Source organism: Apis mellifera, linkage group LG4, assembly GCF_003254395.2.
Source record: "Apis mellifera strain DH4 linkage group LG4, Amel_HAv3.1, whole genome shotgun sequence".
In the NCBI taxonomy this organism is placed as follows: Eukaryota; Metazoa; Arthropoda; class Insecta; order Hymenoptera; family Apidae; genus Apis; species Apis mellifera.
Window position 1 is genome coordinate 389902 of NC_037641.1, and position 23008 is coordinate 412909.

At 25.4% G+C, this 23008-nt stretch overlaps 1 protein-coding gene across 1 annotated transcript in view; it reads right to left on the bottom strand.

The window, feature by feature from the left end:
* The window catches only part of LOC411557 (terminal nucleotidyltransferase 5C), a 188029-nt gene extending 168961 nt beyond the window's left edge, over positions 1-19068 (bottom strand). The window contains exons 1-2 of the mRNA XM_006557331.3: positions 18887-19068; positions 18404-18775 (exon numbers count right to left, since the gene is read on the bottom strand). Coding sequence (XP_006557394.2) covers positions 18404-18547 — 144 coding nt within the window. The 5' untranslated portion in view covers positions 18548-18775; positions 18887-19068. The remainder of the gene's footprint in view (positions 1-18403; positions 18776-18886) is intronic.
* Positions 19069-23008: the final 3940 nt, after the last annotated feature.

Consider the following 23008-nt stretch of genomic DNA (forward strand, 5'->3'; position numbering starts at 1 on the left):
ATTCCTCGGTATTTACCAAAAGTTCACAATTTCTCCTATTCTCTTAAATTATGCAAAGTATCCACGAAGACTGATTTTTAAGTAGCTTAACATCCCCAACTTCCCAGAGAAACTTGTGAATGAAACCAGATCTATTTAAGTATACATTACAAGTTTCATTTTATTTTTGAAACGTTATTTTTAAGAAACGGAATAACTAATGTCTCTATCAAACAAAATGGTCACGTAACGCATTACAATCTGCTATCCTTATTGCAATATCCATTTCCATGCAATAATAATAAATAACATTTTCTCGTGTATCGTGAAGAACGAAGATGAGAAAGGATTTTAAAAAATGAATACATATATATATATATATATATATATATATATATATATATAACAAAAAAGAAAGAATCGTGATGTAATTATTTCGCGCTTTCACTCCGATTTCATTATTAACTGCATCCAATGCTCTTTCAGGATATCGAATGACTCGAACCTCAGCAATGTGTTCCACCAGGTAACTAAACCAATTATTATCCAATCATCCTATGAAATCCACTATACCTATGCTCGTTCAACAATTTGTTTGCAATCCAAGAACAGTTAAGTGGTCGTAAAAAAAAAAAAAAAAAAAAAAAGAAAAAGAAACGGCAAGTCTGCTTACATTATTCCACTCTCTTATTCCCGACGGGATAAAATCTATGATTCTTTTCATCCTTCCGTTTTTATTCATCGGCGCATCATTAATTAACTGCGAAAATATTGCGTTCAGTTACGATCCCTTAAATGGCAGAAACGTTTCTCCTTATAAACCAAGTCTCTCCACTTCCTAGACAATTTTACAAGATTAATGTTACATAAATTAGATTTACGGATCCATCCATCAGAGAACCAAGAATTAATGTGATGTATGTATAAGGTAATTTTGAAATTTTTTTGTGTGCTAATATTATTTTTTTGCGGATATTTAGAATTGTTTATATATTATTGCAATATGGAGATTGTAAAATTTTTGTGCTTAATTTGTTATCATTATTATCCGAGTTGAAATGAAAGAGAGAAATAAATAAAATATTAATATTGAAGAATCAGTAGATATGTGAAAACAATAGAAAAAAATTCGTATGAATATGTCTTATTTGATCTCGTTTTCAAATTTTAATCAATTTCATGTTTGAACAATTCTAAAAGATGCAACAGTTGAACTTATTTCCAAACAAAATTCGATATCAGAATAGAAAATGCCTATTAATAATATCCAAATAAAGATTTCCAAAAAATATAATTAATATTTGGAGAAATAGAAGACTATTAAATCCACAGATATTTATATTTTACATATATATGAAAATCTAAATAAAATGCATATAGTAAAAAAGCAAAATATTTAAAATTCATAAAATACGTTTCAAGTATTAAGATCATGAAATATTTCTTTTAATAATTTAAAAAAATTCTTTAAATATTTATTTATAAAAATAATACCACTCGTTGTATACGTTTGTCTACTTTTATTTTTACGTAAATAATTAAGAAAATTTAGCAAAAGAAAAATTTCTATTCGCATATAATTACTTATCTTGGTTATATCATGGTTATATTTATCATCAATTTCGACACTCTTATCTGTCATTATGAATTTAATTGCTCTCCATCTGGAAGTGGAAATAACTAGAACTCCCTTAATCATTTCCACAAATCGATGCGGTTTAAGCTATGCGCGAGGTTACGATGCAAACTCTCCCATGGGATCAATGGGTCATTGCCCCATGAATGCAGCATCAGTGCTGGTCAGCAGGAAATAGTATGGACTATACGACCCATAGTGCATAGAAAGTATTGCTCGATTCTTGTCGTGAAATAAATAATAAATAGTAACAAGGTTTTTCTTTTTTCAAATAAACAAGGGAGGGAGAAAAGTCTCTCCCTCCATTTTCTCCCTCTATGAAATAAAATCATGCAAAATAAAATTGTGAAATGTATCTAAATTACGTAAAGTTCAATCTTAATCTATTAAAGATAATGTGGAAAGAAAAACTTACAATCAGTGTTAAACAAATTTTATTAGAAAGATTTACAAGTTTGAAGAATTTTTGAGATTTTTATTTAGTGATGAGGGTAAGGTAAATCTATGATATATATATTTTTCTAAAATAAAATTTATAAATATTAATTAATTGATAAGAAAATTGGAATATCATGGCCAACATGAATCATTTACACAGGAAATAATAAAACGATTCATCTACAATGATTGGAGATATTGATTGAATTCTAGAAACGTTTCCGGATTGATAGATGTGTTTCAAAGATTGTACGTCATTAATACGATAGATAATTTGTGTTTGTAAATAATTATGGCGGCTTTTTCGTCAGAACATACAGGATATAGGCGAAAGTATAAACAGGGATGAGTAAAGTTATATATATGAAGATGATTTCTCGTAAAACGATAGAAAGTGTAGAATAAAATTTTTTTCACTAAAGAAATTCACTTATTTTTGAGAAAATATATTATATGAATTTGAAAATCATTCAACTGTGATGTAGAATTAAATGTAGAATTAATTTTATCGTGTTTGAAATTATCAGTTTTTCAAGATATGAATTTTATATCAATAAAATTATATAACTTTAACTCTAGATGTTTAATCTTAATTTCTTTAAAAATAATAAATTGAACGATAAAATTTTATTTTATATTTTTTGATTATTTTTTTACGTGTATAATAACTTTCTGTTGAAATTTACTTGTAAAAATTTTTCAAATTTGGTTCTTTTCAAAACGGACAAGAAAATTGTATTTTATTTTTTTCTTATCTTTTCACAAAAAATTACCTTATATTTGTACATAACTTTTTATATATATTTAATAATGTCAAAGGAAAACGTGGTTCGAAGTAAGCAAGTATTGTGATGGACAAAATATTTTTTTGAGAATCATTGATGATTTTTTAAATAAAATTTACATATTTTTATTAGTGCAAGATAATTTATGTAAAAGATATATAGTCTTGAGTGAAAAATAAAAATGATGCAAATATAATAGAAAGATTATCGAAGAACAATTTTATTTAAAAAAAAAATATTTAAAATAATTTTTATAGATTCCAATACATTCCAATATTTTCTTCTCGATAATAACGGATTTTGATTGTTCCCTTTTGAATGACTTAATATTCTCTGTTTTAAAATTATCCAATTATGTCTTGTTGAAAGTTTTATCTGGGAAGATGATTTTTCTTACAATCAGAATGTCCTTCTAAATATAATTGGAATATATAGAATACAGAATTCTTTTATAGCGTCACGAAATGATAAATGCAAATCAAATTAATTTTAATTATATCTGCTTCGTTATATAATAATATTGTTTGACAGAAATAATATACAATCTATCACAATCATTAATTCAAACGAATCATAATGAGTATTTAATTTGAACCGAAACGAAATTTACAGTCAGTGTTTACAATTTATAAGAAATATTATAGAAAGGTTAGAAGAAATGTATTTACTAATATTAGGAATAGAGAATAGTTTATTAGAATATTTTCTATAAACAAATGTAGTAAAATTATGGATAAAATTATTTTGGGTATATTTATTAAAATAAGTTTTTCTTCAATAATTTGTTCACCATAATGATAATCATTGTTTCATTATTTGCATCAATTATTTTATTTTTATGAATTGTATCAAATTCAAAGTTATCAATGAAAATCATAATATAATAGTATTATAATTGGATTGGTTTCTTGACTCTTTGAGTTATCAACAATCCTGAAAATAATAAATAAAAATCATAATTTTATTTAAAGAAAAATCGATGATTTTGAAAAATTTTTAAAAACTTTTAGTTTCTTTTAAAATTAATTCAAATTTTTATAGTATTTCATTAGGGAAAAAGAAAACAATAGCTCTGCACAAATAATTCCAAATAAATAAAAAAAAAAAATTTCTTAATGAGACAAACAGAAAAAAATACAATAATTCTAATATACTAAAATATTACAAATATTCAGAAGAATCATGATTTTGAGATTCTTTCTTGAAAATTAATTTGGAGATTTTAAGTTTATGAACTACCACATCCAATCTGCATTTTCCAAAATGATTTTACACAAATGTTTTAAATGCAAAACTCTTGTCCTACATTTAAACATCACATTGATGGAATAAATAGAAATGGAGATAATTTATGTTTTAGAAAACATGGTAGAAAAACATTATAAATATGTATCATATACTTTTTTGCAAGTATCTTCTATTTTTCTTGCAATGCATTGATCCAATTTTTGTTGAGAAAACATTGAATATTTTTTATTTAGTAATTTTGTCCTCTTATTTCTACAGAAATATACTAATAAGTTCTGAGAATTGCTTAATGATAATAGTCTACACTAAATTTATTATTTCATGGACATTTTATGGCGATACTTATATGCTATTAAAACGAAATAAATTCAAAACAGTATATTTATTTTCGAACATTTATCGATTTATTTATTATTATTCGTCGAACATTTATCGATTATTATTTATTACTTTGATATATGATATAGCCTGAAATAGTAATTGAAGAAATAGGAATAAGAAATTTTGCTTGAATGATATAATAATAAAAGTAAATTTAAAATTGATTCTATTTATTAGATTGTTTAAAATAAAAAAAAAGTTTTTAATATTCTAAAAGTGTCTTGTGAATATGATATATACTTTTTATTTAAAAGAAAGATTTAAAGATTTACAAAAGTTTTGTTATTCATGCCCTGCTTTTTGATATTTTCTTATCCTTTTTGCTTATTGAATATTTTATTTTAAAATAATAACTAAAAAATATATTATAATTTTAATTATTAAAATGTAATAATTAATAATTAAGAATTTAATATAATTTTTCTATAAATATACAAAGTAATCCCACTTGAAATGATACAATTATTAATTATAATTATATAATCTACTAAATTATTTATTATTATTGAAAGAAATGTTTCAAGTAGATAAAACTCATTTTTATTTGCAATAGTAAAAAATTTTATTTAGATGAATGCCTTTGAAGATGACTTTTTTTCAAGGAGCCATCACAAAATGGTTTCTTTCGAAGCGAAGTAATTTTTATTTGACACATTTTTTTCAATGTCACATTTTAAACGATTGCACTTCAAATGACACTGAAATGTCAACAAAATTACACAATTTTATAGATTATAGTGAAACAGCAGAATAATAATGAATTAGCAGATTTCATTATCAAATTATCAAAATGACTAAACTATTTTGTAGAAAAAAAATTATTCAAAATATATATTATTATTTATAATATTATTTTTGATCTTTTAAAAATATGATTTCGAAATTGAAAGATAAAAATTTATTTATAATTTTCAATATTAAAAAAATAATTTTATCATCTGAAAAAAAATATATTTAAAAGAAAAAATATATTATTTCTTTTCCTAATTAAAATGAAAAAAGAGGAAGAAAAGTAAAATGAAATAATTTTCAAGATAAGAAATAAAATAATTTTTAAACAAATATGAAATCAGCAAAATAATAACTTTTCTCTTTCTCTTCCAATTTCATGATGAATTATGCTTTAAAATTGAATAAAAAAGATATCGAGGAAAAAAGTGATTAATTTCGATATAAAAGATAATTCAAAAATCTAAAACTTTTGCTGTTCCTTTCAAACAAGAAGGAAATAAAAATAAAAATATCTTTATCTCTTTGTTAATTTGTTTATAGCTCTGTAATAAACAATTATTTACAGTGAGTTATTATAAAATATAAAATTTATTTATTGCTAGAGATTAAAATTTAAATTTTTCAAAAAAGCAAAATTTTTTATCGAGATGGTATAAAATTTAAATATTTATTATACAAATTGTTTATTATACAATAAGAATAAGAAGTCTAATGTACAATTTTGTGTGAAAAGAAATAAAGATTTATCTTTTCGTTGAATATTTTTAATAATTTTTATTCTAACAATTTTACTGACAACACAAATATTATCGTTACTCGATCCTGTTAATCCAAATTTTACATCTGAATGATAATACTAATCAATTACGTCAAGATTTAAAATTATTTTAAGGTCATAGATCATCGAACTCATCTACGAATGCAATTATGAAATCAAAAATATATTTAAAAAGATTATTAATTTTAATTTTTTACATCTGGAAAGAAATATTTTTTCAAAATTTTAACTATTACAACTTGTAGCTTATTCGAAATAAATCAACTTTTATTTAAATAATCTTTTTTATAGATTATCGAAAACGCTTTAAAAATTGTATCATTTTTTTGAATATCATCGCACAACGTGAAATAAAATGATGAAATTTTTATTTTCATATAGATATACAATTCGAATAATACATCTCAAATAATGAAATTTATTTTAGAAACAAATTGTTGTCGAATCGAGCGAAAAACTCGAATAAAAATTTTACTTTTAATGTAAAATATATCACAAATATTTCTGCAAACACTGATATAAATATATATATACATGTCTTAAACGCACATATTTGAAAAATGACGAAAGAAAAAGACTGTCATAAGAAATAATAGCAAAAAAATAATTATTTATAAATAAACGAATATTTCGTTTTTTGTACGCCAGATTTTAGATTTTGCTGAAAGCGGATAATATTGGTTACAGTAAAAGTCTTTGAATCATAAAACATTGGAAAGAATTCTTTGAATTTTAGAGAGGAACGATGATTTGTCTCAATTATATCAGAGAGTTATTTGTTGGTTGCGCAATAAAGTTACGTAAAACGACTAAAAAAATGTAGCTTAATTATACTCGAGAATATAGCTCGTTGATTTTAAATAAAAATAAATGCATCTATAATAATATATCTATAAATAAACAAATAAAGATCTAGCTTAACGTTTATTTAAATATTATTGTAACAAATTGTCACGTAAAAATAGAAGCCAATAGTGATTCTTCGCGAAAAGAATTCCATTTTTTTAAATAAATTTTGTATATCCAAAAAAAAAAAACGTTTTCCAGTAAAAAAAATAAACGACAATTATTTATCTTTACACGACGATTCATAAATACGAATTTTTGAAAAAAAAAAAAAAAATCATCGTTGCACTTTTTGATCGTTCATAGAACTTAATAAAGTGAATATCGGGTAAATATCGGGTAAAATGGAAAAGAATTGAAATTTTAAATAGCGCGTTTCCGGTATAATAAAATGACCGATTAATAAGGTTATCGCGATATCTGCACGATAAATGAAATCGTGCTTCGCGGCACGTAAATCGTAAATCAATTATGTAACGAGGGATCACTGTGAAAAGAGAAGGTCAAATTATTTCTTTTTAATTTTTATAACTGTCTTATTATTCACGAGCATGTATTTTTATATTTTATATTTTTTATAGGAAGAATCGCAATAAAAATGATGCACCTTTTTTTTTTTTATTTTAGACGAGGATTTTGCATCCTTCGAACTCTAATATAAGAATTTTCTGTGAAAAAAGAAAAATTTATTCATTATTTCGGATATTATTAATCATTTGATCATTATTTGTTTATAGATTTATACTTTTTTTGAATTAGTCGTTGAATAATTTATAATAATATATATATATAAATAATTGATAATTATGTGGATATTTTAAAATAGCATTAAAATAATTTTACGAATTAAATTTATTATATAGAATTTTATATTTATAATCTAGTTTGATCTTACATTTATGATCTAGATTATTTATAAATAGCAAATCTATTATTTGAACAGTTTTAAATATATTTCATGAAATATTTAAAATTATCTTATAAAATATATATATATACGTTTTAAAAAGATTAAAATGATGAAATTATTGAACATAAATTATTGAACAATTTTATTTATTTACTTTTTATAATTTTCTCTTCAATATCAAAAATATTGCAATATCATTTATCATTTTAATGTAATATCAAAAATACTCGGATCACTTTGAATTTCACTTTGAAATTAATACAAATCTTACAGAAGAATGCTTAAAAATATTCCAATATTCCAATTACAGAAAAATCGAGGATAAAATATTTAACAAAAAAAAAAAATTTATCGCTTCCTTTCTATTTCGATACAAGTCAAAGGAACAAGAATCGTGCACACGTGATTCACAATAAGCGAAAAAAATTAAAAGAATTTAAAAGCAATCGTGATTTTTCACGGAAGCAAATTAACTGAAATGAATGGAAAGAAAGAAAGTTCGTCTATACGAATACGATATTAGTTTCACCTACTAACACAATTAAACGTTTGAAACGATGCTCGTTTTCGCGAGATACTTTCATCCACGCCCAGAAATATCCTGACCTTAACTAGCGCGCTATTCTATGCGATCCTCTTCGCGCATTTGACCGCGGAGCTTCTATTTTCGCGAACGGTCACAGCGAGTGGCATCGCCTCGTTCCTCGACACTAATTCCACGGTAGAAACGAGAGTCGACGCTTTAACGACGACGCTTGGCGATTTCGATCGATTTTTCGAACGGGCTGCGAAAGTGAAAGCGCTACTTCGACAGTTCTTCTTATAAAGAAGGACAGAAGATGGGCGTTCTCGTTGCGTCGTCGCTCAAATATAAACAGATGGACCTCCGTTTAACGATTCAATGTAAAGATTTAATTGATGAACGAGATTAAAGGGAATGAGAGGGAATTAACTTATTCAAATATTGATTATTCGAATCGTAGATAAAGACTCGCTTCGATTTGGATTATTTCATAAGTTTATTAATTTTATATATCGAATTGTTTATTATTACTGATTAAATTTTTAATTTAGACATATTATTATATTTGAATGGATTAAAAGTAACAACATACAAGTTTTGTAAATGTGATTTTTCGTTATTGAATAATTATTAAAATTAATAAAATTATTCAAATTTTGATTATCGTATATCATTTTCTCTGGATACATATCGCGTTCTTAAATTATTATTTGGCTTCAATATTATATCTGTATAATAAAAAATGATTAGGAAAAATATTTTAGGGGAGCAGAAAAATTTTGCATACTTAATCTTTACGAGAAAGATGGAGAAAGATTGTAAAACAATAAAGTATTTTTTTATAGCAATTATATATGTTTGTCAATGGCTTTAAACACCACATAAAAAACACGCAACAGTAAAAAAGACATAAATTCATGACACTGATATTTAGAAATTTAGAATTATAAAAATCACTAGATTCAAAATATTGGAATTGCTAAAATTTCTACGCTTTAATAGTAAAAAAGGAATATCTATACTAAAATTTATAAGTATTGATATAAAAAAAAGTAAATATATATAAAAATCTAGAAAAATAACTCGTTTAACTTGTATTATTTATAAATTAAATTAATTTTTTTAAAACCTCGTTGCATCGTCATTCGAGGATAAAAGATAATATTGAAAAATCTGATTGCCATATAATATTGTATTATTTTTTCCATTCCATTATGCCAAAATAATTAACAAATTAATATTATTAAATGGAACGATCTTTATTCATAAATGAATGAATTTATTAAAAGGAAGATTTATTAAACATATTTTATAAAAAAAATAATATTTTGCATAACACAGTATGATTATTTATTTAGCATTATTTATATATTTTAACATCTACATTACAATTTAAATAATTACTTTTTTAAAATATCACAGCATGATTTTATGTTAATAATCTGAAAAATGTTTTATTTATCTCTTTCAATATGCATTGCAATATTTAACTTAATATTATTTTTTTTTTATAGATATAATTTTTAATACAAGAAAGAGGTTATAAGATTTGAAAAGAGATTTATTCAAATTAAACTAATATATTTTAAATCATCTAAAGTTCTACATATTTAAAAATAAACTTTTACATATTTAAATGTATATAACAGTTGGTTGATTCATATAGCATCTTAGAAAAAAATCAATTACTTAAACAGAAATGTTCCATTTAAATCAATAATAACATAAAAACATGTTTTAAATAAAAGTTTTTAATAATTCCAGAAGCACATAATTTAACATAATTAATCTTTTTGTGGACAAGTTTTTTTTAAACTTTATAATAATATTTATAATATGTATACACAGTATAATTACAGCTTGACAATTCTTATCAATTTTAAATTTATGACATAAAACTATTAATTTTAATCTTAATATATATACATGTTAAAATCAATGTTTAAATAATTTTCAGTTTGGATATAGAAATGTATCATTTTAAATCTAATAACCTTTCCCAACATTTCCCTAGAAATTTATTAAACAAAATCATCATGTAGTATTCCAAATAGTTTACACAATTATAATAATACAATCATAGAATAAAAAGAAGAAATTCTAGTAGAAATTCCATCGAATTTTCTCCAAGATTATCCAACAATCTTATATTTCTTCTTATAAATATTTAAAAAATACAGAATATATATAAAAAATGTACAATTTCCACAAAAATATTGGAAAGAATTCATGGTTTAAGAAATGATAAAAAATAGAATATCCAGACTGAAGAAGAATACACGCATGAACGTTTATTTTAAGAAAGTGATATAACTTTAAAACGTTCAGATCCAAATAATTCCTGAATAATAATAATAATAATAATAGTTTTATGGAAAGACTTTAATATTTTTTACAGAAAATGTTGACTGCCATTCAACAGCACTAATAAAAGATATTTATTTATATCCACAAAAGAAATATTTTCTTACATTTATTCAACAATTTAATAAGTATTCTAAATATTTAGAAGATTTGAATAATAAGACATATCCTTTGGATTTATTCTCAGGAATAGAATAATTTTTTCTGGGAACTCTTTGATTGATCCCTAAATAATGACGGTATAACGGATAATTAAAACTAATGATTCAAAGGCTATCGTGGCATGGCTATCAAAGGGTATAGTAACGACAGTAATGAAACAGGGAGAAGAGAAACGACAAGATGGAACGATCCGTGGATATTAATGGACGTGGCTCAGTGACGTTGGATTAAGGAATCGCGCCACTTGATAAGGCTGAACTCCATTTAAAGCCCGTTGAATTCGCAACCTAGGCGAGTCGCCTAGGTGAAGCAAAGTGGTTCTAAGCCTTTCGCTTAACCTTTTCTTCATTCTCGTTACTTTCACGTATATACGATCACCGACCCTCATTCCCGGTGACAAAACGTTATTCTATTTAAAGATCAGTCCGGTTATCGATCTAGACGGGTAACTGTATCGAAGAATGTCTGCACGTGGGCGGATTTAAAAAAGAAAAAGTTTTTTTTCCAACGTGGCTGAACAAAGTGGTTGAATTAAGCATTGACGTAACGTGCCTGTTAAAATAAACGCTTCGTAAAGATAACGATTGATGGATGGAAGAGAAAGGTGACAGATGTGTTGTTTGAAAAAAAGGAAAGAAAGAAAGAAAGAAAATAGATAGACTTTCGATCACTTTATAAAGAAAGAGCCTTCGATTTTCTTTATGAGATGTAAACAAGAAGAATATAGACGTAAAATATATTTACTTGATTTTGTAATTCTCTCGTAATCTTCTTATTTCCTAGATATTATTTCTTACTTATAGCTGTAATATGATCGAATAATTAAATAGATCGATTGGAATTTTTTTCGTAGGATTGCTCGTTTACTTTTAAATCGTTTACACGTTTATTATAAACGAGGGAGAGAAATATTACGCAAACGCGATATTCAATTAAATGCGAAAATATTGATTCCACGATAATTATAAAGTTTCTCTTTTCCTTTCATAGTCACTTATCCTTTCTCTAACATCCTCGACGAATCATTACCTTTTTTTTTTTTTTTTTTTTTTTTTTTTTTTCTTCTTCGAGAAAATGAACGTCTTTCTCTCCAATCTTGGAAAGAAGAGGAATGGAGTTAACTCGGGGAGTCGTTACATTGTATGCACGGTGCCAATTATATAGCGATCAAGCAGACGGAATATCGAAGAGGCTTTCACTGGATCATCTTCTCAACTTCCGGTTAACACAGTGACACCTTTTCCTCGCCGGTACACCGTTGAAATGTGTAACGCACATGCGTACACCGAAAGGCCGAGTTTGCGTTTCCGGCGCGACGCGCACGGAGGAATTTTAAATTCGCGGACCGAACGAAAGGGCCAATCACTTTCGGCGTTTTGAACGACGGTGCAAACGATTTATAACGCGACGAACGATTGGCCGACATTAATTAATCCGTGGAAGAGAAATTACAGCGCGATTAATCTGTGCGGTAAATTGAATAGGATTGTTTTTCCAATTATTAGCCATTATTTCGATATTTCGTCTGAAAAAGGGTTAAATAATTAATCGATAAAAATATATCATAATTTTCCTCGCACGAATATTCTCGAATCTGAAATTGTTGAAATAAATACAATATCTATCTTAATGGGTGGAATAAAAATTTTTAATCATAATAAAAACCATCTGAATTGATATATTTTTGCAATTGTTTGCAATTTTGATCACTGCATAATAAATGTGAATCGAGATAATAATATATAAATAACTTGCCTTAACAGGAAAATTTTTAACCGCGGTTGAAGATTTGAATTGTTATTTTGCAGCTGTATAATTATAATAATTTTATGGAAAATCTGATCGTTTCATTTTGATACAAAAAAAAAAATATTTGATGGAAATAATCCTGAGATATTTTACACTCGGAAAAAAACGCGTTATTCAAATCGATTAATATTATTTATCTTCCATATATATATATATATATATATATGTCGCATAAAAGTATTGTAACAAACAACATATTATTTCATTCTATCGAGCAAAGCGATTATTAATCGATCGAAAATTCTTCGATGAAAAATCGGGGAAATATTATAATCTTACGTAATCAACGTTTCCCTGAACGTGACGTATTCTTAGACGTTGAAACAATAAAAAGGTTACACGTACATCGCATAGGATATAAAAATGTTATTTCAGAATATGTTGCGCAATCGTTCAATCGGTAGTCTCGAGTTAATTAATTCGACGACTTCAGAGAAGTTGAAACGGTCGGAATATTCGCGAACGTTATTAATAAAAGTTAAGATAAGTATACGATGAACACGAAAAACACGGCCAGTTAGTTAAGCATCGTTCGTAACAGCTGTTCTCTGAATAAACACACGAACATGTGTGCGCATGCGCGTGCGTGTGCGTGCGCGTGTTCCGCTCGGTAAACGAAAATGTGTGAAGATCATTTTAACAGCGGTTTAGCGATAAATTACAACCGATACGTCCACCTTGAGAGTTCGTCAGAGTTGTTATTTATCGAAATTAATCAAATTATTGATAAATTGGAAGATGATATAAACTAGGAGAGATTCATCATTCGGTAAATTATACGAATTATATTATATATAAAGAATATTATAAAGAAGACGAATTTATGAATTTATGAATACAAGTTTGTGAATATATATATATTTTCTTTAATATCATTGCGTATTTAAGTACGATTTGAATATCATTTTTGGAACTTGGAATGAGAATTATATTTTTTATAATTACATTATGGAATTGTTTTAAAAAACTCGTAATAAATAAACGTGCTTATTTCTTGCTTTATTATTGAAAAGGCATACGATATAAGTTTCGAGTAATGATGTGGTTGAAAAATGAATGAAGAATTTTTAGAGAAAATATCGTGATCGAAATATTATTTCGCTTATTCGAAAAATATTTTTTTACGTTAAGAATATTTTAATGCTCTTTCGAATACTTTGTGAATAAATCGGAAAATAATATTTTTGCTGACTTAAGAAGTTTTATTTCTATCGATCAACGTAAGCTGTTGATAACCTGTGACACGGAGAAGTTGTTTTGATATAAACAAATTTTATATTCATATCAATTTATTGAACGCGCGCAAAGAAAAATACGAATATTTAAAAAATTTTCAATAAAATTTCAAGAAAAGAATAAGCGGAAAAGTATTTAAAAAAAATTAGGAAAAATTCGCAAAAATTTCGCGAAATTTTTTTTACCGAGATTATATATATTTTCACACACAGAGTAAGTAGTGAGTAGTATATTTAGATAAGGAAAAAAAAAAAGAAAAGAAAAAAAAGTTTAACCTTTTCCTGTAGTGAAACAATATCGATCGCAACCTTCTTCTGAATTTTAGGTAAATAAATGAAACTATTATTTGAAAAGTAAACTAGGCAAGAAGACGTACGAACGACATGATGCCCAAATGTAAATAGGTTTTTATCGGTTTACATAAATATACATATTTTCAGTACTATGTTCTCTCGCTTGTAAATATCTTATCATGAATATATTATCATAGATATACATATATGTTTGAAAAGTACCTGCTATAAAAAAAATGATGATTTTTTAAAAGAATTTTTCTCCGTTATTAAACGTTTCATATGAAAAAATATGTGTCAATTGATATTCTTAGAAAAAAATCAAAATTTATAATCTCTCTTTTCTTTTTTTTTTAATTATCTACTATTATTATTATTAATAGAAATGATTTATTAATTCGAATAGAAAGAAAAAGAATATGAGTTTTTTTTTTATTTAGAAATTTTGAATTATACAAATAAATCAAACAAATAAATTTCATAATAAAATACGTTGAATAAATATATATTATAAATAAGAGATATAAATTTTTTAAATTAGACATATTGAAATTCGAATAGTAATACAAGACAATAATAATTTTTAAGAAAAAATTCTATTATAAAATTATGAATATATATGAAATTATTGATAAATTATTAACAATTTTTTAATAACATAAAATTCTTAAATACTTACAACACATTTATATTTGTTCTTTAATAATCATATATGAAAATTTCATTCTATAGAATCGCAATGCTCATAATTATTGTAAAATAACAAGCATTGGATCCATAGTTTCAAACTTGCAAACTTCTTTCTTTAGTGTTTGGCATCTGATTCAATAATTGAAATCTATTTAATTATTTATTAATAAATATCGAGTCAATTTCATATTATAACATTCCTATCATAATCAAAAACACGAAATAATTCAAATCGCTATTACTATTCTGAAATAATAATTACTATAATATATCTTCTTTAGGTAAAAATTGCAAAAAAATTTACACTAAATTCATTGAAGTATACGCTGAAAAAATTTCTTTCGCGGCAGAAACAAAACATCTATTGAATAAAAAAGTAATAATAAAAAACAAAAAAACATAATTGTGAAAGATTATTATTTTGATATTTATTTAATTTTTAATTATTATTATTAAAAATTAAAAATTATCTTACTACTACATATAGATGGTAGAAAAAATAAATATAACAATATTTTTCTAAATCAGCATCTCGATTGAGAATTAAAAAATAATTTTTTATTAAAAATTGTGAATAATTCTAATTTAATAATTTCTCTAATATCGCACTAGTTTTCTCCTTTTTTAATTAAAAAAATTTATCATTAAAAAAATATTTTAATCGGTGAAAAAAATATTATATTTTTATCGATTTCTACAATTTTTTTTTGCACTTTCAAACGATCAAAATATGTTTCATAAATATGAAGAAAATATTATTGATAGAACATTAATAGGTTTGTTTATCATATTTAATATTATTCTAGTATTATTATTTATTACTTATTAATATTTATTTTACATATTTTAACATATTTTATATATTAACATTGAATAATTAATTGTAAAAATCACTTTAGAAAATATCGTTTTTTATTATATTTACGAAACAATAAATGTAAAAAATAATTTTTTTCTTATATTCTTATCAACTCTATCGTATAATATTGTTTTTTTTTTTACAAAATCGAAATTAATTTATCATAGGATTTTTTAAATTAAAATATATCACTTTGAAATTACTTTTATTAAAATTTATTATTAAAAATTTAATTCTATATTTCCATTCTTTCGATCTTCTTACCTCCTTGAAAAAATAACTCAAAATGTTTATGAATTTCTTTTTTATCGTTAAAAGTGATCAAAAATAGTATAACTTCAAAACTTCAAATTCATATTTCAATCTAAAAAATCGTATAATATATGATGATAAATTCAAATTCAACTTTATAGAGAAAAATAAAAATATATTTTTATAATATATATACAATAGAAAAAATAATAAAAAATATATATATATATAATATTTTCAAGCTTCCTCAATTGAAATCTTGTCTTAATGATGAAATAAAGTTTTTTTTAAAGAAAAATTAGCATGATATTGTTGTAAAATTGAAAAAATCATTATACCAAAATATTTAATTTTTAAATTTTTTATTTTATTTTAAAATTTATATTTTAAAATAATCAAATCCTGCATTCTTTTATATTTTTCGTTATTCGAATACTATTTATTTGATGTAAAGATGTATTAATTTTAATAAACATTACATACATGTTTTTGAAAATTTTAGAACTAAAAAAATTTAGAATTAAGGAGATATCATAACGGTAATGATCAATGATTATACAAAACATTGCAAAAACTTTTTCTCAGCTAAAAAATAACTTGAAAAATAAATATTGACACGCTGCAATATGAGATTTTTCTAGAAAGAAATTAATGTGTATAACAAATATATACAGATATCGGCTTTGTAAGTTTTTCTTACATTTTCTTGAATAATCGATTTATGTGTAATTGTATACAATTAACATATATACGTACATAGTCATTATATTATTATTCCATATTTATAAAAAAAAATATATCGACTTTTTATCTTTACTGTGATTTTCTTTTCAATAGTATTTCAACAAATTCTGTTTTGCGCACAATTGATTAGTTATCGTGAAAAGCATTTATAAAATTTAAAAAATCGAATATATCATCAATTCGAATGTATAAATATCAAATACGTGAAAAAAAAAAAAAATGTAATATTGACAAAACAATTTGTCAATATAGATAAATATCTCTTAATATTGTGGATTAATAAATGAAAAAATAAGGGAAAAAAAAAAAATTGTAAAAATAAAAGTTAAACACACTTGCGATATTATCTTCTTTCCTTTTCGCATACCCTCATAATTATCAAGAAAATTATTTCTAACGTCATAAACAACTAATATTATCATAAACTTAATACCAAATACATAACTTGTTCAATATCAGTTTGTTTTTTTACAGTTCGTTTTTTACAATTTTATCGTATGCTCGATGCCATATCACAATGCCAACAATTTAAAATTCGAAGCCAAGCATAGATACATACGTAATTACGTATTTATTCTAATCCGGATTCGAGCCTTGTACATCACATCGTATCGAGAGAACAATGTCGCATCCCACACAATCCGCACCTTGTCTCAGGCGTGTCGACCAATCGATACTCGTGCCATTGCTCCGGAAGTGATCCTTCTGATTCGAGACGGCCAGTTAAAATGACGTCATTTCGAGCAAAATAAGATTAAGAGGACAATTATCACGTGGGTGTATATAATGGAAACACGAGCGCATTAAAAAACTTCGAGGAGGAAGTACGTTTCATGGTCGACTAATATTATTGCTATCTTATCCGCTCAAAATCAAACGAAATAGTCCAAATCGATCGACTTTACGAATCGAGATATTTATACGTATAATATTCTTCTATATGACATATTGTTTATACGATGCTTGTCAATTACATTTTTTTTTATTGTAAAAATTTTTTGTAAAAAATAAATTTATTACGTTGCTCGCGAATATCGAATACGTAAAACGACACTTATTTGTAGTTAGAAATATTCAACGGCGTAATGTAATAGCGTTGAAGAAAAAAAAAAAATGTATCACGTGTTTAAAAACACCTTTCGTTTTAAACGGAAAAATACAGCAAATTAATATATTCGAGAACGGTGATTGGCCAACACCCTAGATCACGTATGGGCTACCCGTTATGCTAATTTAATATATATCATTTTGTATAAATTCACTGCTTATCACAAGCAGTTTTACACTCTTACCGACCAACTATGGTGCAGCCGATACACGTAGTTCGTCTATTGGAAGAGAACGTTTTCAGAATCGGCAATGACATCGATCAAGTTTTACAAGATTGCAACATAACAATGAGTATCGAAAATCACGTTACATTACCGAACGCTGTATTGCGAATAAATTTTGCACATTGACATCGTTACACGGTATTTAGATTCGTGACACAATTGTCTACGAACGAACTAGTCGGTTCGCCATAATTCGATGGAATCGATCGAACGCACGCGCTTGTCGAAAAGATTCGAAACTTTCGTTTTAAACCTTTTTTCTTTGGGTTAATGACACCCACGACATCCAGCGCACGCTCGAAATCGCGTGTGCGAAATACTATATCGAATAACATAATTGTCCAACGACACATGAATCAGCATGATTTGCACATAAACGCAAGTTTCAAGTTACGTAAGCTTACCTGCATTAAAGGCAGAACCTGGCCAAGATTGACGGATCTGTTCGTTCCTTCTTTCCTGGATGCCGACTCGTCCTTTGTCTCAATCTTCATTTCCGTCTCTCGGTCCGATAATCGCTTTTCAACGTTACGGTTCACTTCCTCCATGATAGAAATAATAATAATCTCGAATCTATCGAAACGAAAGCCGATAATCTCACCACTTCTTTTGTCGTCGTGAAGAAAGCGAGCAATGTGTGTCCGAAGTCTAGGTTAATAAGCGATGATCGATCGATTCACTCTCGAACGAAGAGAAACGGTTCCGGAATGTTCTTTACAGCAGAATATACTCTTGGAACTCACACTTTTAACGTAACTCGTTGAAACTCGGACTTGCTGTAATGTCACGTGGTCGAACAGGCAAGAAAATCGAGCCAAGTAGACGAAACGTTCATATATATATATACATATATATATACATATATATATATGTATATATATACATACACGGGTAAAGGGAAAATTGGGAAAACTTTTTAACACGACGCGTGCGTGTACGAGCCGTGCTTACGCTCGAGATTTACGATCAAAGAAGTTAATGACGATTACGAAAAGAACAAGACAACCGGCGGGATTCGACACTGCAAGAATCTCGTGCTGCTCCGTCCCGGCGTGATGTCGCCCCACCCGACTCAAGTCGTACGCCGCGTAACTATCCCCACTACTAGCGGAAAGCTGCACGTCTGCCCGAAATCGCCCGAAAGCTACCGGCGTCGTCGTTTCAACGGAACCAGCGCCACCGGCAACGCGGAAAATGCAAACGTTGCCATGCGACGCAACGCTTTTCTCGCGAACTAATTTTCGCTCGGTCTCTACCACCGACCGACCAATTAACCCTATCTATACACTGGACACGATAGTATATACACGTTCGACGAACCCGGTGAATGCATGCATATGTGTAAGTAATGTAATGGGAGCGCTACAGTCTCGATATATTTTACGCGTAGTAGTTTGCTCAAATCTTTGCTTTTTCAATTATACATAACATTAATATTGTAAAAATTATTTTACCAATTTCTATATTTTTTGATGATATTTAAAATATTATCAATCTACAATTAATATTATGATTATTTTAGAAAATGAGTAGAATTAATAAAAAACTTTATTTATCATTTTATTTATTAATTATTATTAATAAATGATAGTATTGATAATAATAATAGCTTAAATATATTATTTTGTATCATATATATTGGATATCTTAGAAAAGTAGATTGAATATATGAAAAAAATTTTATATAATATAAAATATTATGTAATATAATTTCATTAGAGATTCTATTTATCTAAATTTTTTTTTTCTTATCAATATGTAAAAATCCATTATGTCATTTATTATAATAATGCAATCATATTTTTTTTCTTTCGATAAAAAAAAGAGAATTTTTCCAATATCTTATTTACTCTTTAGCTCTTTAGCTACTCTTTTGTTAAAATACGAATCAATATATATTAATAATTTTAAAAAAGATCAGAAAAAGTATCTTTTTTTTTTATAAAAAAAATTTCGCAACATTTGAATAACCTAAGTACTTATCTCTTTATCAAAGAACGTTTAAATGACAAAACTTTCAAAAGAATCACGCCACTGAGAAAGAGAAATTATATAAGATTTTTAATTAAAATATTGAAGAGTTTCTACCTCAAATTATATAATATGAAATAAAATAAGATTAATAAAAATTTGGATAATTTTTATATTTTAAGAGATGCATTAAGATTATGGTAAAATTACAATTATGTTATTTATTGTGATTATTATATGCAAGTACTTATAATTGATTCACGAGGAAATGTTAAATATTATACGCATCTATATTTATAAAGTGTTTTATCCTTTTCATCGCTATAGATATATCAATTATCATACAATATAATAACAATACAATACAAGAATAATTAATAATTAAAAGATTAAGTTTTCCGCCTTTCTTTCTTTTTTTTTTTTCTTAAATCAGATAATATGATATAGAAATTTAATTGAATAATAATTCAAATAAATCATTATATTTAATTATATCTTAAAAATTTTGTCATACAAATATCAATATCGATAATTTAAGTATCTTATCAATTATTATCATTATTTTTAAAATTAAATTTTTTATATAAATCATATTATATAAAAATAGATTACAAATCAATCGCAATTATACATTTATTTTTCTTAAAAACCAATTGCAAACTTAAATACACTTCTCTCTTATTAAAAATCCCTTCCCGCAAAGATTAAAAATTAGTTTACGTTCGATAATGCAATATCTAATCGCATTTCATGGAAAAACATGATCAATGACATTTATTATCAATCATTTCCATTTTCTCATTCTCAAACGCTTCCCTTTCTTCCTAGAGTTTATTCAAATCGTAAGATATATATACATACATACGTATTGGAAGTGTCGATCGATACCGTTGATCAAGATTTTTACTCGACGAATAGTGGCGCCCTATAATTTTCCCTCGATGGTTAAAAAAAAAAAAAAAAGAGAGAGAGAGAAATCTGACACTTGATCGTCCACGTCGAAATTCTTCGCCCTGTCGATTCGATTATTTTCAAGGAAAGGATTTTCCATGCAACTAAGAAGATCGTCTTAAGATCGTCGTCGATCTTTTCTACTTTTTTTCCTTTTCCTTTTCTTCGATACGATCGATTTACCATACATTATCATATCGATAAAATACACTCTCGGCCTATCGAGTAACTTTTTCTTTTCATTGAATCGAATATGCTTTCCTGACAGACAATCCAGCTGTTACACGCCTGCACGCACCGGCTGAACCGAGCGGGCAGACACGTTAAATGCCACTGCACCTTCGCTGCACCATTGCGTATCGGCCTCATAGGTAATCAACTTCGCCCGCTTTTGTACATGGAAATTGGCATCCCGCTTCGTGTAAAACGAACTAACATTCGTCTATGGCTACGGAGAGTCGGAGAAAGTCATTTCCTATTTGCTTTTGCTATTTATTTATTTATTTATTTGATGAAACGTAAATTATTTAACTTTTGAAAGAAATTTGCGATGATTGAATCTGGTAAAAATATGATTGGAATAATGAAGAGTTCGTTGTTAATTCTGGACGTATCGAAGTAATTATATAATTGTAGGATAACTAATTTTCTAATCTTCGATAAAAAGTAATTATGTAAAAGAATAGTTATTGATGAGATTTTAACATTTTAATTATTCGGGAGAAATGTATTGATGTATAATAATAATACTGTTAAAGTTAAAGTTCTCTTCTCGTATTAGAATTTTCCAGAATGAAAATTCTTTTCTTATCGAAGATAACGAGTAACTTTTACTTGTTTAAAATATGTAATTATTCACAAGTTCTTGATAAATGGTAAAATATTCGAGAAATAGAAACTTTGCAAAGTTTCTGGATTCATAAAGCAGAAATGTATTGTTCGGTAGATTACGAAGAATGATTTCATTTTCTCTTTTGTTTCATCTTTATTATCCATAAAATTAATAAATATGGTTTATCGTTATATAACTTTTTATAAATTTCAAGTAGATACATTTTTTCTGAAATAATTGAGATACAACTTGAAAGTTAAAATTTTATAATAAATTCGTAGAGAGAAAAGAGAATATCCTGAAAGAAATAATCACGCAATAATATAGAAGTAATTCTTTTATTGTATTATTGTATTATTAAATTAAAAAATATAAAAATAATTATTTCGTTTTATTATATATCGAGTTAAATTAATGAATATGATATTCAGTATGTTGTAAAATATAAATAAATACAAACTCTCGCGTAAAAAATATAAGTTTTCTCAATCCGTGTCTGTAAAGCGAGAAGAAGGAGTTTATTTTGTTAAATTTCTATTAGAACTAATTAATTTATAAATCAAGTTTAACCGCCATTGTTGGCACTTATATTTATCTTTACTTAAATTAATTTCCGAATAAAAGTTTCTTTTATTATTTCAGAATCCTCTATTAATTATAATTTTACTTCTATTTTTAATAATTTTATATTTTATATATAATCAATTAATACAATTAATTTAATATTTACTTCTTAAAAAATTAATATAATCTATTAAATAATAATTAAATTTAAATAATTATTATTTAAATATTCATATTATTCGTATAACTTTATTTATTACTAATTTAAATTAGAATAATTTTAAAATAAAACAAAAATCATAATTTTTAAAATTAAAACTAAAATTAAATTCATTACTAAATATTTTCCTTAAATCTATATAAATTTAAAAATAAATTCTTAAACAAACAAACTATTTATTCATATCATCTTATTTATAATTATACATATTAATATGATTTTTTTAAATAGACTAAAAATCAAAATTTTTCAAAATTTAAGCTAAAATTAAATTTATTACTAAATATTTTCCTTAAATCTATATATAAATTTAAAAATAAATTAAACAAACAAACTATTTATTCATATCATCTTATTTATAACTATACATATTAGTATTTTTTAAGTAAACTGAAATCAAAATTTTTCAAAATTTAAGCTAAAATTAAATATTTTCCTTAACTCTATAATAAATTTAAAAATAAATTTTTA